Source organism: Leucoraja erinacea, chromosome 1, assembly GCF_028641065.1.
Source record: "Leucoraja erinacea ecotype New England chromosome 1, Leri_hhj_1, whole genome shotgun sequence".
In the NCBI taxonomy this organism is placed as follows: Eukaryota; Metazoa; Chordata; class Chondrichthyes; order Rajiformes; family Rajidae; genus Leucoraja; species Leucoraja erinaceus.
Window position 1 is genome coordinate 105192393 of NC_073377.1, and position 13342 is coordinate 105205734.

General features: G+C 44.5%; 1 protein-coding gene across 1 annotated transcript in view; it reads left to right on the plus strand.

Moving 5' to 3' along the window:
• Nucleotides 1-13342, plus strand: part of prss12 (serine protease 12) — a 142752-nt gene that overhangs the window by 111788 nt on the left and 17622 nt on the right. Inside the window, exon 10 of the mRNA XM_055640686.1 lies at nucleotides 6339-6417. Coding sequence (XP_055496661.1) covers nucleotides 6339-6417 — 79 coding nt within the window. The remainder of the gene's footprint in view (nucleotides 1-6338; nucleotides 6418-13342) is intronic.

The window sequence follows — 13342 nt, forward strand, 5'->3', positions numbered from 1 at the left end:
ATGGGAGATGCTGGTATCCTCGGGTAAAAACAAAGTTGTGGAAACACTCAGTCAAGAGAAACTGAGTTAGCTCTTCAGGTTTGTGGGCTGTCACCAATATGTCATCAACTTGATTTGTTAGCTCCACTGAGGCTGTAGGAACATATGAATACATCTGATATACTTTGCTTTTATTGGAATAGATATGCAAAAACAAAATAATGCATTTGCTGGAAATCTGACATTGACCAAAATTATTACTGCTGCTTCTCTCTCTCCAGTTGCTGTTTTGTCTGCTAAGTATTTCCTTTTATTTGATCTAAATGAGTTTCCATTTTTATTCTATTTGCCACAACTTCAACTGTCTACCCACTCGATGGGGAATAGTGAAATAAAATTCAAAATACGCTCCTACAAATAAGCAATATTTGCTTTTGCATCTCTTTGAAAAATATCCTCATTGCATCCAAAATATTTGGATTTAAAAGAATTATTTTTCAACCTCATAAATATTGCAACATAAGTTGCGGAACCGTAACTAGTTCAAGTTTTCATGTAATAATTATCAACAGCCTTACAGCGCCAGAGACCAGTGTTTGTTCCTGACTGAGGGTGCTGTCTGTATGGAGTTTGAACGTTCTTACTTTCTCCGGGTGCTCTGGTAAGATGAAAGTGGCAAAATGTAAAAGAGATGTGCAGGGCAAGGTTTTTCCCAAGAGTGTGATGGGTGCCTGGTATACACTGCCAGGGTGTTAGTGGAGCCAGGTACGATTGTGGCATTTAGGATGCTTTTAGATAGATCCATGGATATGCAGGGAATGGAAAATATGAATCATATGCAGGCAGCAGAGATTAGTTTAACTTGGCAACATGTTCAGCACAGAAATCATGGGCCAAAGGAACTGGTCCTGTGTTGTACTATTTTATGTTCTATGTTGTAAGAAGTAGTCACTTTGCTTCAGCTGACATTTAAGTGCATGTGGTCCATTGAGCAATGTTTACCAATACTCCAATCAGATGGCAAGGTGCTCAGGTTAGAAGAAGCAGTGAAGGAGTAGAAATACAATGCCCATGAATCAAGCACGAGGAACCAGAAGAAGCTATTGCAACCTGGCCCCCCTGTCAGAACTGAAGGAACAGCATGCTGACACCAGAGAGTACTCTGTGAATCTACAACAGAAAAGTAGAAAAAATATTCAGGTGGAACAGATTTACCTGGCTGTTTGCAATCATGGACACCAGATTAAACGTGGTAAAGTTTCAATTAATGACCCTTTGATCTGAAATGTTAACTATTTCTCTCTGCAGGGATGGCAACTGGCCTGTCGAGTATTCCCAGATCTTTCTGCTTTTCTCATATTTTCATTGTGCGCAGTATTTTGCTTTAATACTAAATGATTAATAATAGGTTGCAGAGAAATGTGATGGAGTTCTCTGTACATCATTGAAAAGATTGGGACAAAGAGCTTTATAATTGCCAGCCTGCTGGTTTGAGAACATTACTGCCATGCTGCACATACAGCTTGTGCATTTTTTCAGCCTGTGAGGATACTGATATTTTATTGTGAACCAAATTACTGAGATTTCCAAGTGGATTATTGTGTACAAAAATAACATGGTTCTAAATTATTCAGTCCAAAAATATGAAGGTTTTTAATAGGTTGTCAGTATGAGACACCAATGTAACCAAATATAAATGGGGCTATCATTCAAAAATAATGGGGATGGGCCGAGTGGCGGCAGCGGACAGGTGGGCAGGACGGGGATGGGCCGACCGGCGGCTGAGCTGGAGTGGGCAGAGCTGAAGGGAGGTAGAGTAGGGTTGCAGGATGGCCGAGCAGTTCGCGCAGTGTTTGAGTCACATACTCACACACACACACACACACACACACACACACACACACACACACACACACACACACACACACACACACACACACACACACACACACACACACACACACACACACACACACACACACACACACACACACACACACTGCAAACTGGATTAATAATCAAGTCAAAGGGATCTAAACCACAGCTAACAATGACCTGTGGAGGAAGGAACTGCAGATGCTGCTTTTTATGGAGGGAGGGAGTGACAGAGGGTAGGGGGAAAGGAGGGGTGAGGGAGGGATTAGGGGAGGGGAAAGAAGAGGGAGGGTGAAGAGGAGAGGGAGGGAATGCTGGGGGATGAGGGGAAATGAGCCATACATGCGCAGTTGGGGGATATGCATGAGTGGTGCAATATTGCGTTGGGGGGATGGGTTGCATTGGGGGAACAGGTGAGTGGTGGAATCTTGCATTGGGGGACCAGGCCTCCTGTGTGACAGGGTCCCAATGGGTCCCTCTTAGTCTAGTATTGGGGTAAATCAGGGCTCCCATTCACTTTAAGTGGTACAAGTTCCAGGGAGATCTTGACCTGTGCTCATAAAACCAGGAACCATTTGCTGCCAGAGTCATTATGTACATTCATTGTTCAAATGTTTTTTCTGATTGAGGTCCTTGTGATTTTGAAGAATCAAGTAAGTGAAGAGAATAGACGAAATTCAGACAGACAGGTTGATGGATGTCTGATGGGTATTTGTAATAACTGGAGGAGAATTAGATATGCTCCATTACAAACATTCAATTCTCACTCCCAATATACGCTGCACATGCAATCTTTCACCAGTTAGCACTATAAGAGTGTCAAACTATCTCCGCCTCTGGCTAAACTTCAGAAACTGTCCACTGACTAATTTTCTGGATATTTTACTGAAATCAATATTAATTTCTGTTGCACGTTCTTGGAAAATTGATGGCCCAACAGTAGAAATGACATACAAGAAACAAAAATAACAACACAGAACTGTGGGGGGGGGGGGATTTAGCTATTCTGAATTGAAGTGCAGCAGAAAATTTAGCGCTCTGACATTTTGTTGTTAATCGCACGTATTGATCAACGTGTACCTAACTGGCAAAGTCATCCGTGGCTTAGTAAGTGATCGTATATTTTGTTACTAGTCTTTATTTTGGATTGTTTTGGATGGTTCCTAAACTAGCGTTGGGGGGGATGGGAACTGAATATTCAAGGGTATACCTCCTATCGAAAAGACAGAGGGGGTCGGGTTGGTGAGGAATGAAATTCAGTCCCTTGCAAGGGGTTGACATTGAAACAGGAGATGTGGAGTCAGTATGGATAGAACTAAGGAATTGTAAGGGTGAAAATACCCTAATGGGGCTAATCTACAGGCCCCCAAACAGTAGCCTGGACATAGGGCGTAAGTTGAATCAGGAGTTAAAATTGGCATGTAGTAAAAGTAATGCTGTGGTTGTTATGCGAGATTTCAACATGCAGGTAGACTGGGAAAATCAGGTTGGTACTGGACCCCAAGAAAGGGACTTTGTTGAATGCCTTTGTGATGAATTATTTGTACAGCTTGTATTGGAGCCTACCAGGGAGAAGGCAATTCTGGATTTAGTGTTATGTAATGAACCGGATTTGATAAAGGACCTTGAGGTTAATGAGCCATTAGGAGGCAGTGACTATAACATGGTCAGGTTTAATCTACAATTAGAGAGGGAGAGGAGTGGATTGGAGGTGTCAGTGTTGCAGTTGAATAAAGGGGACTATGGGGCCTTGAGGGAGGAGCTGGCCAAAGTTTACTGGAAAGATACACCAGCAGGGATGACAGTGGAACAAAAATGGCAGGTGTTTCTAGGAATAATACAGAAGGTGCAGGATCAGTTCATTCCTAGGAGGAAGCAAGATTCTAAAGGGAGAAAGGGACGACCATGGCTGACAAGTGACGTCAGTCCCTTGTAAGGGAATTATAGACCAGTCACAGTATCAAAATTAAAGCGAAGAAGTACAAGGTAGCAAAGATGAGCGGGAAGCAAGAGGATTGGGTAATGTTTAAAGAACACCAGAAGATAACCAAAAAGACAATACGGGGAGAAAAGATGAGGTATGAAGGTAAGCTAGCCAAGAATATAAAGCAGGATAATAAAAGCTTCTTTAGGTATGTGAAGAGGAAAAAATTAGTTAAGACCAAAGCTGGACCCTTGAAGACCGAAAAAGGTGACGTTATAAAGGGGAACAAGGAAATGGCAGATGAGTTGAACAGGTACTTTGGATCTGTCTTCACTAAGGAGGACACAAACAATCTTCCTGATATAATAGTGGTCAGAGGATCTGGGGTGACGGAGGAACTGAAGGAAATCCACATTAGGCAGGAAATGGTGTTGGATAGACTGATGGGACTGAAGGCTGATAAATCCCCTGCGCCTAATGGTCTGCATCCCAGGGTATTTAAGGAAGTGGCTCTAGAAATCATGGATACATTGGTGATAATTTTCCAATGTTCTATAGCCTCGGGATCAGTTCCTGTGGATTGGAGGGTAGCTAATGTTATCCCACTTTTTAAGATAGGCGGGAGAGAGAAAACGGGGAATTATAGATCAGTTAGCCTGACATCGATGGTGGGGAAGATGCTGGTGTCAATTATAAAAGATGAGATAGCCACACATTTGGATAGCAGTAACTAGATCGGTCCGAGTCAGCATGGATTTACGAAGGGGAAATCATGCTTAACTAACCTTCTGGAATTTTTTGAAGTTGTAACTAGGAAAATGGACAAGGGGGAGCCAGTGGATGTAGCGTACCTGGACTTTCAGAAAGCATTTGATAAGGTCCCACATAGGAGATTAGTGGGCAAAATTAAGGCACATTAGGGGGTAGAGTGCTGACATGGATAGAGAAGTGCTTGGCAGACAGGAAACAAAGAGTAGGTCCCTTTCATAATGGCAGGCAGTGAATAGTGAGGTACTGCAAGGCTCGGTGCTGGGACTGCAGCTATTTACAATATACATCAATGATTTGGATGAAGGGATTCAAAGTAACATTAGCAAATTTGCAGATGACACAACGCTGGGTCACAGTGTGAACTGTGAGGAGAATGCTATGAGAATGCAGGGTGACTTAGACAGGTTGGGGGAGTGGGCAGATGCATGGCAGATGAAGTTTACTGCGAATAAATGTGAGGTTATCCACTTTGGTAGCAAAAACAGGAAGGCAGATTACTATCTAAATGGCGTCAAGTTGGGAAAAGGGGAAGTACAATGGGATCTGGGGGTCCTTGTACATCAGTCTATGAAAGTAAGAATGCAGGTTCAGCAGGCAGTGAAGAAAGCGAACGGCATGTTGACCTTTATAACAAGAGGAATCGAATATAGGAGCAAAGAGGTCCTTCTGCAGTTGTACAGAGCCCTAGTGAGACCACACCTGGTGTATTGTTTGCTGTTTTGGTCACCTAATTTGAGGAAGGACATTCTTGCTATTGAGGGAGTGCAGCGTAGGTTTACAAGGTTAATTCCCGGCGGAACTGTCATATGTTGAGAGAATGGAGCAGCTGGGCTTGCACACTCTGGATTTTAGAAGGATGAGAGGATATCTCATTGAAACGATTGTTAAGACCTTGGTCACGCTAGAGGCAGGAAACATGTTTCTGTGTTGGGGGAGTCCAGAACCAGGGGCCACGGTTTAAGAATAAGTAAGCCATTTAGAACGGAGATGAGGAAACACTTTTTCTCACAGAGAGTGGTGAGTCTGTGGAATTCTCTGCCTCAGGGGGAAGTGGAGGCAGGTTCTCTGGATGCGTTCAAGAGAGAGCTAGATAGGGCTCTTAAATATAGCGGAGTCAGGGGATATGGGGAGAAGGCAGGAACGGGGTACTGATTGGGGATGATCAGCCATGATCACATTGAATGGCGGTGCTGGCTCAAAGGGCCAAATGGCCTACTCCTGCACCTATTGTCTATTATCTAGCAAAGACCCTGTGCGGATTTGCTTTCAGTGGGAGTGCATCTTGTGATGCCACAGGCACTGCTCCACCTACTATCCGGCAAACACTGCTATCCTGACACAACTTTGAATGTAGGAATCTCACCTCAATCAAGTTCAAAAAGGTTGTTCTCTTATTTTTTGGTTCTTGGCTTTGTAGCCATAGGATACATTCTTCCAGCAACTGTTGGCTGAAGAACTGTTTACATTTCACCCTTCATTCTTCTAAATTTCTGGGGACATCGGCCTGATCTGCTCAGTCTATCCCAATTGGACACACCCTCCAGCCCAAGTATCAGATTAATAGGAAGATATATCTAAATCACGATTTTCAGTTAGATACAAAATATGTGATTATCTGTTGGTGCCAAGGAAACAATGAAAGTTTTGACAGTTGAATGAGGTAAAATGGGAAGAAACTTGGTAAATATTCAAAATCTAGGTAAAACGGTCAATACTTCAACACTTCTCTTTAAACGTTCAGTATTTTAAAATCAATAACTTTGAATATCATTGCTTTTATTTATTTTAGGGTCCACAAATTCCCTCTGTGGCTTACGGTTACTAAACCAACGGCAAAAACGGATAATTGGTGGAAAGAATTCTTTGAGGTTAGTGTCTTTGCATTAAGGAAAATTCTTGATAATTTTCTATATATTTAAAGTAACATTGCCAACTCAACTTGCCAAAACAAGCCTTGAAATTATTGTCTTGTCACAGTCAATGTTGATAAAGCTTATACACTAAAGATTTACGGAAAGGTATGTGGCAGTATTTTAGAGAATTAATACCGGTACAAAGATCAATTATGATGCCGATCGATCTAATTTGATCTGAAATTGGAGTCGTAGAGTATACAATGTAGAAATAAATCATTTGGCCCATTTATCCTGACCAAGTTGCCTGATCAAGCTAGTACGCTTGTCTCTGCCTAGCCCATATCCAACCAAATCCATCCTATCCATGTATCTGTCCAAGTGTCATTAAATGTCATTATTGAACCCACCCACACCACTTCCTCTGGCAGCTCATTCCATATATGCATCAACCTCTGTGAAAAACTTGCCCCTCGGATTCCTTTCAAATCTTTCCCATCTCTTATTAAACCTAATTTTAGGCTCTACAACCCTAAGGAAAAGACCGTAGACTCGGCGACTGTTTCGCTGAACACTTTCGCTCGATCCGCCAAGGCCTACTGAATCTCCCAGTTGCTAACCATTTTAAACTCCCCGTCCCATTCCCATATGGACCTTTCTGTCCTGGGCCTCCTCCATTGCCAGAGTGAGGTGACATGCAAACTGGACCTCATATTCCACTACTTGTAACCCAACGGTATGTACATTTAAATTCTTCAATTTTAGGTCACCTGTCACTAACCCCCCCTTTCTTCTGCATAAACTCCCCCTCCCCCCCATTGCCTTCCCTGTGCCCAACATTGACTCACACCTATTTCTCCCCTCCACTCATGCTACTTTCCTCCCTCTGACTTTACAATCTGCAACTCTTTAAACCTGAAGGCAGAAAAAAGTGCTGGAGAAACTCAGCGGGTGCAGCAGCATCTATGGAGTGAAGGAAATAAGCAACGTTTCGGGCCAAAACCCTTCTTCAGGTGGTCGTAGAGTCAGAGGGAAGGGGCAATCACAGAGGGGGAACAGTTATAGAGGAGGTTGTAAAACTGTCTTCGGGGGAGACACTTTTGTCTACCTTCGATTTTCCAGCATCTGCAGTTCCTTCTTAAACACTTTAAACCTGTCTCACACCTTCCTTCCTTTCTTATCTCTGGCCTTTATTTTAGCCATCTGCCTATCAAACCCTCCCCCCCCTTGCCTATGTCAACCTATAACCTGCCACCCTGCCATGCTCTGTCCTGCCTTTCCTCTTTTCCAGCTTTCTTCACCCCTACGATCAGTCTGCAGAAGGGGCTCGATCCGAAGCATCACCTATCCATATTCTCCAGGGATACCACCTGACACACTCCAGCACTTTGTATCCTTCTGTAGCTATTATCCATGGCCATGTGATTTCACAAACCTTTATAAAGTCATTCCTCAGTCTCATACACTCCTGGTAAAATAAGTCCTATCTAGACACTCCTTATAATTTAAACCCTTCAGTCACATCCTCTTTAATGTATTTGTACCCTTTCCAATGTAATTACATTGTTTTTAGAGTAGGCCGCTGAGAGCTGCACACTGTATACCAAATGTGGCTTTACCAATGTCTTGTTCAACTGCTGTTCTCAATACCCTGACCAATGAGGGTAAGTATGGCCGTCCGAAGGGGGGGTGCGTTGGGTGCGACTGCGCCCCCCTTTTTCCCCCCAGAGATAGAAAAAAATCAAAAAAACAAAACAAAAATAAATCGGAAAAAAATAAAATCGGAAAAATAAATCAACGCCAGACGCCGCTGCGGCGATGCCCGCTCCCCTCGCCTCCCCCCGCCGCCGGGGCCCAAGCCATCTCCCACCCACACCAACCCCGCTGACCCCTGCTGGGCCCACGCCACCCCCACTGGGCCCATGCCACCCCCGCTGGGCCCACGCCACCCCTGCTGACCCCCGCTGGGTCCACGCCACCCCAGTTGACCCCTGCTGGGCCCACGCCACCCCCACTGGGCCCATGCCACTCCCGCTGGGTCCACGCCACCCCAGTTGACCCCTGTTGGTCCCACGCCACCCCACTGACCCCCGCTGGGCCCATGCCACCCCCGCTGGGCCCACACCACCCCCGCTGGGCCCACGCCACCCCCACTGGGCCCACACCACCCCCCGCTGGGCCCAAGCCTCCCCCACGGGACCACACCACCCCAGCTGTGCCCACGCCACCCTCACTGGGCACACACTACCCCCACTGGGCCCACGCCACCACCACTGACCCCCACTGGGCCCATGCCACCCCCGCTGGGCCCACATCACCCCTGCTGGGGCCCACACCACCCCCGCTGGGCCCACACCACCCCTGCTGACCACCCCTGCTGACCCCCACTGGGCCCACACCACCCCCGCTGACCCCCGCTGGATCCATGCCACCCCCGCTGGGCCCACGCCACCCCCACTGGGAGGGGATTGATAGATTCTTGATTCATACAAGCGTTGGAGGTAATAGGGAGAAGGCAGGAGAATGGGTTTGAGAGGGAAAGATCTCCCAACTTCTATACTCAATACTCTGACCGATGAAGGCAAAAGTGCCAAAATACGTTTGACTACCTGATATACCTGCGACACGACCTTCAAGGAACCATGCAACCATCAACCATTCCTTTGCCCACCTGGCTAATTGATCCAGATCCTGCTGCAATCTTTCACAACCATCTTCACTATCTGCAAAACCACTCACTTCTGTATCATCAGCAAACTTGCTAATCTTGCCCTGTTCTATGACGTTTCACAGAGTGCTGGAGTAACTCAGCGGGCCAGGCTGAGTATAGAAGTTGGGAGGTCATGTTGCAGTTGCATAAGAAGTTGGTGAGGCCGCATTCAGAGTATTGTGTTCAGTTCTGGGCACCATGTTATAGGAAAGATGTCATCAAACTGGAAAGGGTACAGTGAAGATTTACGAGGATGTTGCCAGGACTAGAGGCCCAGAGCTATAGGGACGTTGACTAGGCTGGGACTCTATTTCATGGAGCACAGGAGGATGAGGGATGATCTAATAGAGGTGTATAAAATCATGATTTGGATAGATATGGTTGAGTCTTTTGCCCAGAGTAAGTGAATCGAGGAGCAGAGGACATAAGTTTAAGGTGAAGGGCAAAGGATTTAACAGGAATCTGAGGGGTATGTTTTTCACACAAAAGGTGGTAGGTGTATGGAACAAGCTGCCAGAGGAAGTAGTTGAGGCAGGGACTATTACAACATTTAAGAAACAGTTAGACAGGTACATGGATAGGACAGATTTGGAGGGATATGGATCAAACGTGGGCAGGTGGGACTAGTGCAGATGAGACATCAGATTCAGATTCAAGTTTAATTGTCATTGTCAGTGTACAGTACAGAGACAACGAAATGCATTTAGCATCTCCCTTGAAGAGCGACATAGCAAACGACATGCTGGGCCGAAGGGCCTGTTTCCACACTGTATCACTCTATGACTCTATCTATCGTTCCCTCTCAAACCCATTCTCCTGCCTTCTCCCCATTACCTCCGACACCCGTATCAATCAAGAATCTATCAATCTCCTCCTGAAAAATGTCCATTGACTTGACCTCCACAGCTGTCTGTGGCAATGAATTCCACAGTTCACCACTCTCTGACAAGAAATTCCTGCTCATCTCCTTCCTAAAGGAATGTCTTTTAATTCTGAGTCTGTGGCCACTGGGCCTAGGCTCTCCCAGTAATGGAAACATCCTCTCCAAATCCACTCCATCCAGGTTTTTACCAGGCTGGGACAGACGGCAACAGCTTAACGCCGTACCCCAAAGCTTGTGCCCTGTCCTGCATCGCCCAAGGCAGCAGAGATGTTATAGGAGAGGGCAAGCACCGTAGCAAAGTAGCTCACAATGGTTTGGGTAACATACAGGAATGTCTATGCATGTCACATCATGAATATTACTGAAGAATGGTCTTGACCTGAAATATAATCTGTATCTTTTCTCCAGAGATACTGCCTGACTCACTGAGTTACTCCAGCATTCTGTGACATGTCACCTATCCATGTTCTCCAGAGATGCTGCCTGACCCGCTGAGTTACTCCAGCACTCTGTGAAACGTCGCCTATTCATATTCTCCGCAGATGCTGCCTGACCCACTGAGTTACTCCAGCACTTTGTGACTATTTTCCCTTCACCCATCTGCCCAAGCCCGCTTTCCCCCCTCCTTTCCTATGTTTCTTTTCACCCATAAACCTCTCTCTGCCTTTGCTCCTCTTTCAAATCTGCTCTACTTATCTACATGCATTTTTCTTCTTCACTTTTTAGTCATAGAATGATGCAGTGTGGAAACAGGCCCTTCAGCCAACTTGCCCACACCGACCAACATGTCCCATCTAAACTAGTCCCGCTCACACGCATTTGGCCCATATCCATCTAAATCTGTCCTATCCATGTACGTGTCCAAATGTCTCTTAAACTTTAGGATAGTCCCAGCCTTAACTACTTCCTCTGGCAGCTCGTCCCATACACCCAGCACCCTTTGTGCGAAAAAGCTACCTCTCAGATTCCTGATAATTCCTGGAATATTGGTCATATATTTGGTGCAAAAATGCTCCAAAATAAGGCTCAGAATGCATCAGAAAGCATCTAAAACCCCTGAGCTTCCAGGGCTCTTAAGCTGGTCCTGGACCCTGGCTTCGAGGGACTTCACGCTTCGCGCTCGTGATGTGCGCAGCGCGCACATTGTTTCACATTAAGTTTTTTGTAATCCTGTCATGCCACCCCCCTTTTTGAAAAACTTCATACGGGCCTGGTAAGTGTGCCAAAAATGTCTTCATCACCGTCTCTAACTGTGTCATCACCTTTAAAGATGTATGTACCAGCACCACTAGGTGTCATTCTACAACACTCCCTAAGGTCTCCCATTTACTGTGTAAGCTGCCTGGGTTTTCTCACCAAATACAAAACCTCACATATCTAAATTAAACTGTTGCATTCCTCAGTGCATTTGAACAGCTGATCAATTTTAAATGCTTAATTAATGATATCATGATCAGAAAAAGCATATTATAAATGTTCCACTTGAATTACATTCCCTATTTAAACTATCAAGCTTTTGTAATTAACTATATTTCTCTCCTGTGTCATATTTTTCTGTCCACATAGATGATAATGTGGCACATATAGTCTGTGCCAGATATCAGAGCAATCCCAGCAGTGAACACAATCACTCATCAATTGAGCTACTGATCATATGGTTAATAGTTTTAGATTCCTAGGTATCCATATCACCAGAAACCCATGGATGACCAAAGAGGTCCGCTCCTTAATGACATCCAAGTCTGAGGTGTTTCAAGGCAGGAAGCCCCAATGTACTCAAAATCTAGTCATCACCTTAGCAAAGCCATGAGGGACACCAATTGGCAATCTTCAACTAAACCATTGTCACATATTATCCAGACAGACACCTGCTGTATACAATTTCGCAATATATTGTACTGTATTGTTTATATATGTACTATATTGTTTACAATTTTGATCACCCTGTAATAGGAGTGATACCACTAAGCTGCTAAAAGTGCAGAAAATGTTTACGAAGATGTAGACTGGACTCAAGTAACAGAGAGTTGAACAGTCTAGGATCTTAGTTCCTTGGACCATAGAAGACTCAGAGGTGATCTTCTAAAGATGTATAAGGGTGATATATAGGTATATGAAATGAGCTGCCAGAGGAGGTAGTTGAGGCAGATACTATCACAATGTTTAAAAAGCATTTGGACAGGTACATGGATAGAAACATAGAAAATAGGTGCAGGAGTAGGCCATTCAATATGCTCATGGCTGATCATCCAAAATCAGTATCCCATTTCTACTCCGGGGATAGGATAGGTTTATAGGGATATGGGCCAAACACAGGCAGATGGGACTAGTGTAGATGGGGCATACTGGTTGATGTGCAAAGTTGGGCCAAAGGACCTGTTTGCACACTTATGACTATGTGCATGCATCTCTTAGTTTCTGTTGCACGTCTCTTGGAAAATTGATGGCCCAACAGTAAAGGAGAAAAAAACAACGCACAGCAGTGTTTTGGATGATTTTGAAATTGTGCACCAAAAGTGTATCAGAAATTCAGTGCTCCAACATTTGGATGTTAATCACACAAACATAGTGATAAACATGTACCTAACAGGCAAAGTGATCCGTGGCTTAGTAAGGGATCATACCTTATGTAACTAGGCTTCATTTTGGATTGTTTTGGTTGGTTCCTCAACTTACTGGGTCCCTGTGCAGATTTGCTTTCAGTGGGAGTCCATCTTGTGATGCTACAGGCACTGCTCCACTTACTGATGCTGGCAATCACTGCTATCCTGACACAAGCTTTGAATGAAGAAATCTCACCTCAACTAAGTTCAAAAATGTTGTTATCTTATTCTTTGGTGTTCGGCTTAGTAGCCAGAGGATACATTCTTCCCACATCTGTTGGCGGAAGAATTATTTACATTTCACCCTTCTTTATTCTAAATTCTTGTGGACATCGACCTGTTCTGCTCAGTCTATCCCAATTGGACACACCCTTCAGCCTGAGAATCAGATTAATAGGAAGATATATCTAAACCAAGATTTTCAATTACAAGTTGGTTACAAAATATGTGATTATCTGTTGGTGCCAAGGAAACAATGAAAGATTTGACAGTTGAATGAGGTAAAAGGGGAAGAAACTTGGAAAATATTCAAAACATTAGAGATGTCTATCGTCACAAGGGTAATAGATGTTAAATGTTCAGTCTTTTTCATGGGTAGTGGAATGAAGAATGAGAGAACATAGAAGGTGAGAGGAAAGATAGGGATCTGAGGGGTAACTTTTTCGCACAAAGGCTGGAATGAGCTACCAGAAGGAATGATTGTGCCAGGTACAATAACAACACATAAAAAACATTTGGACAGGC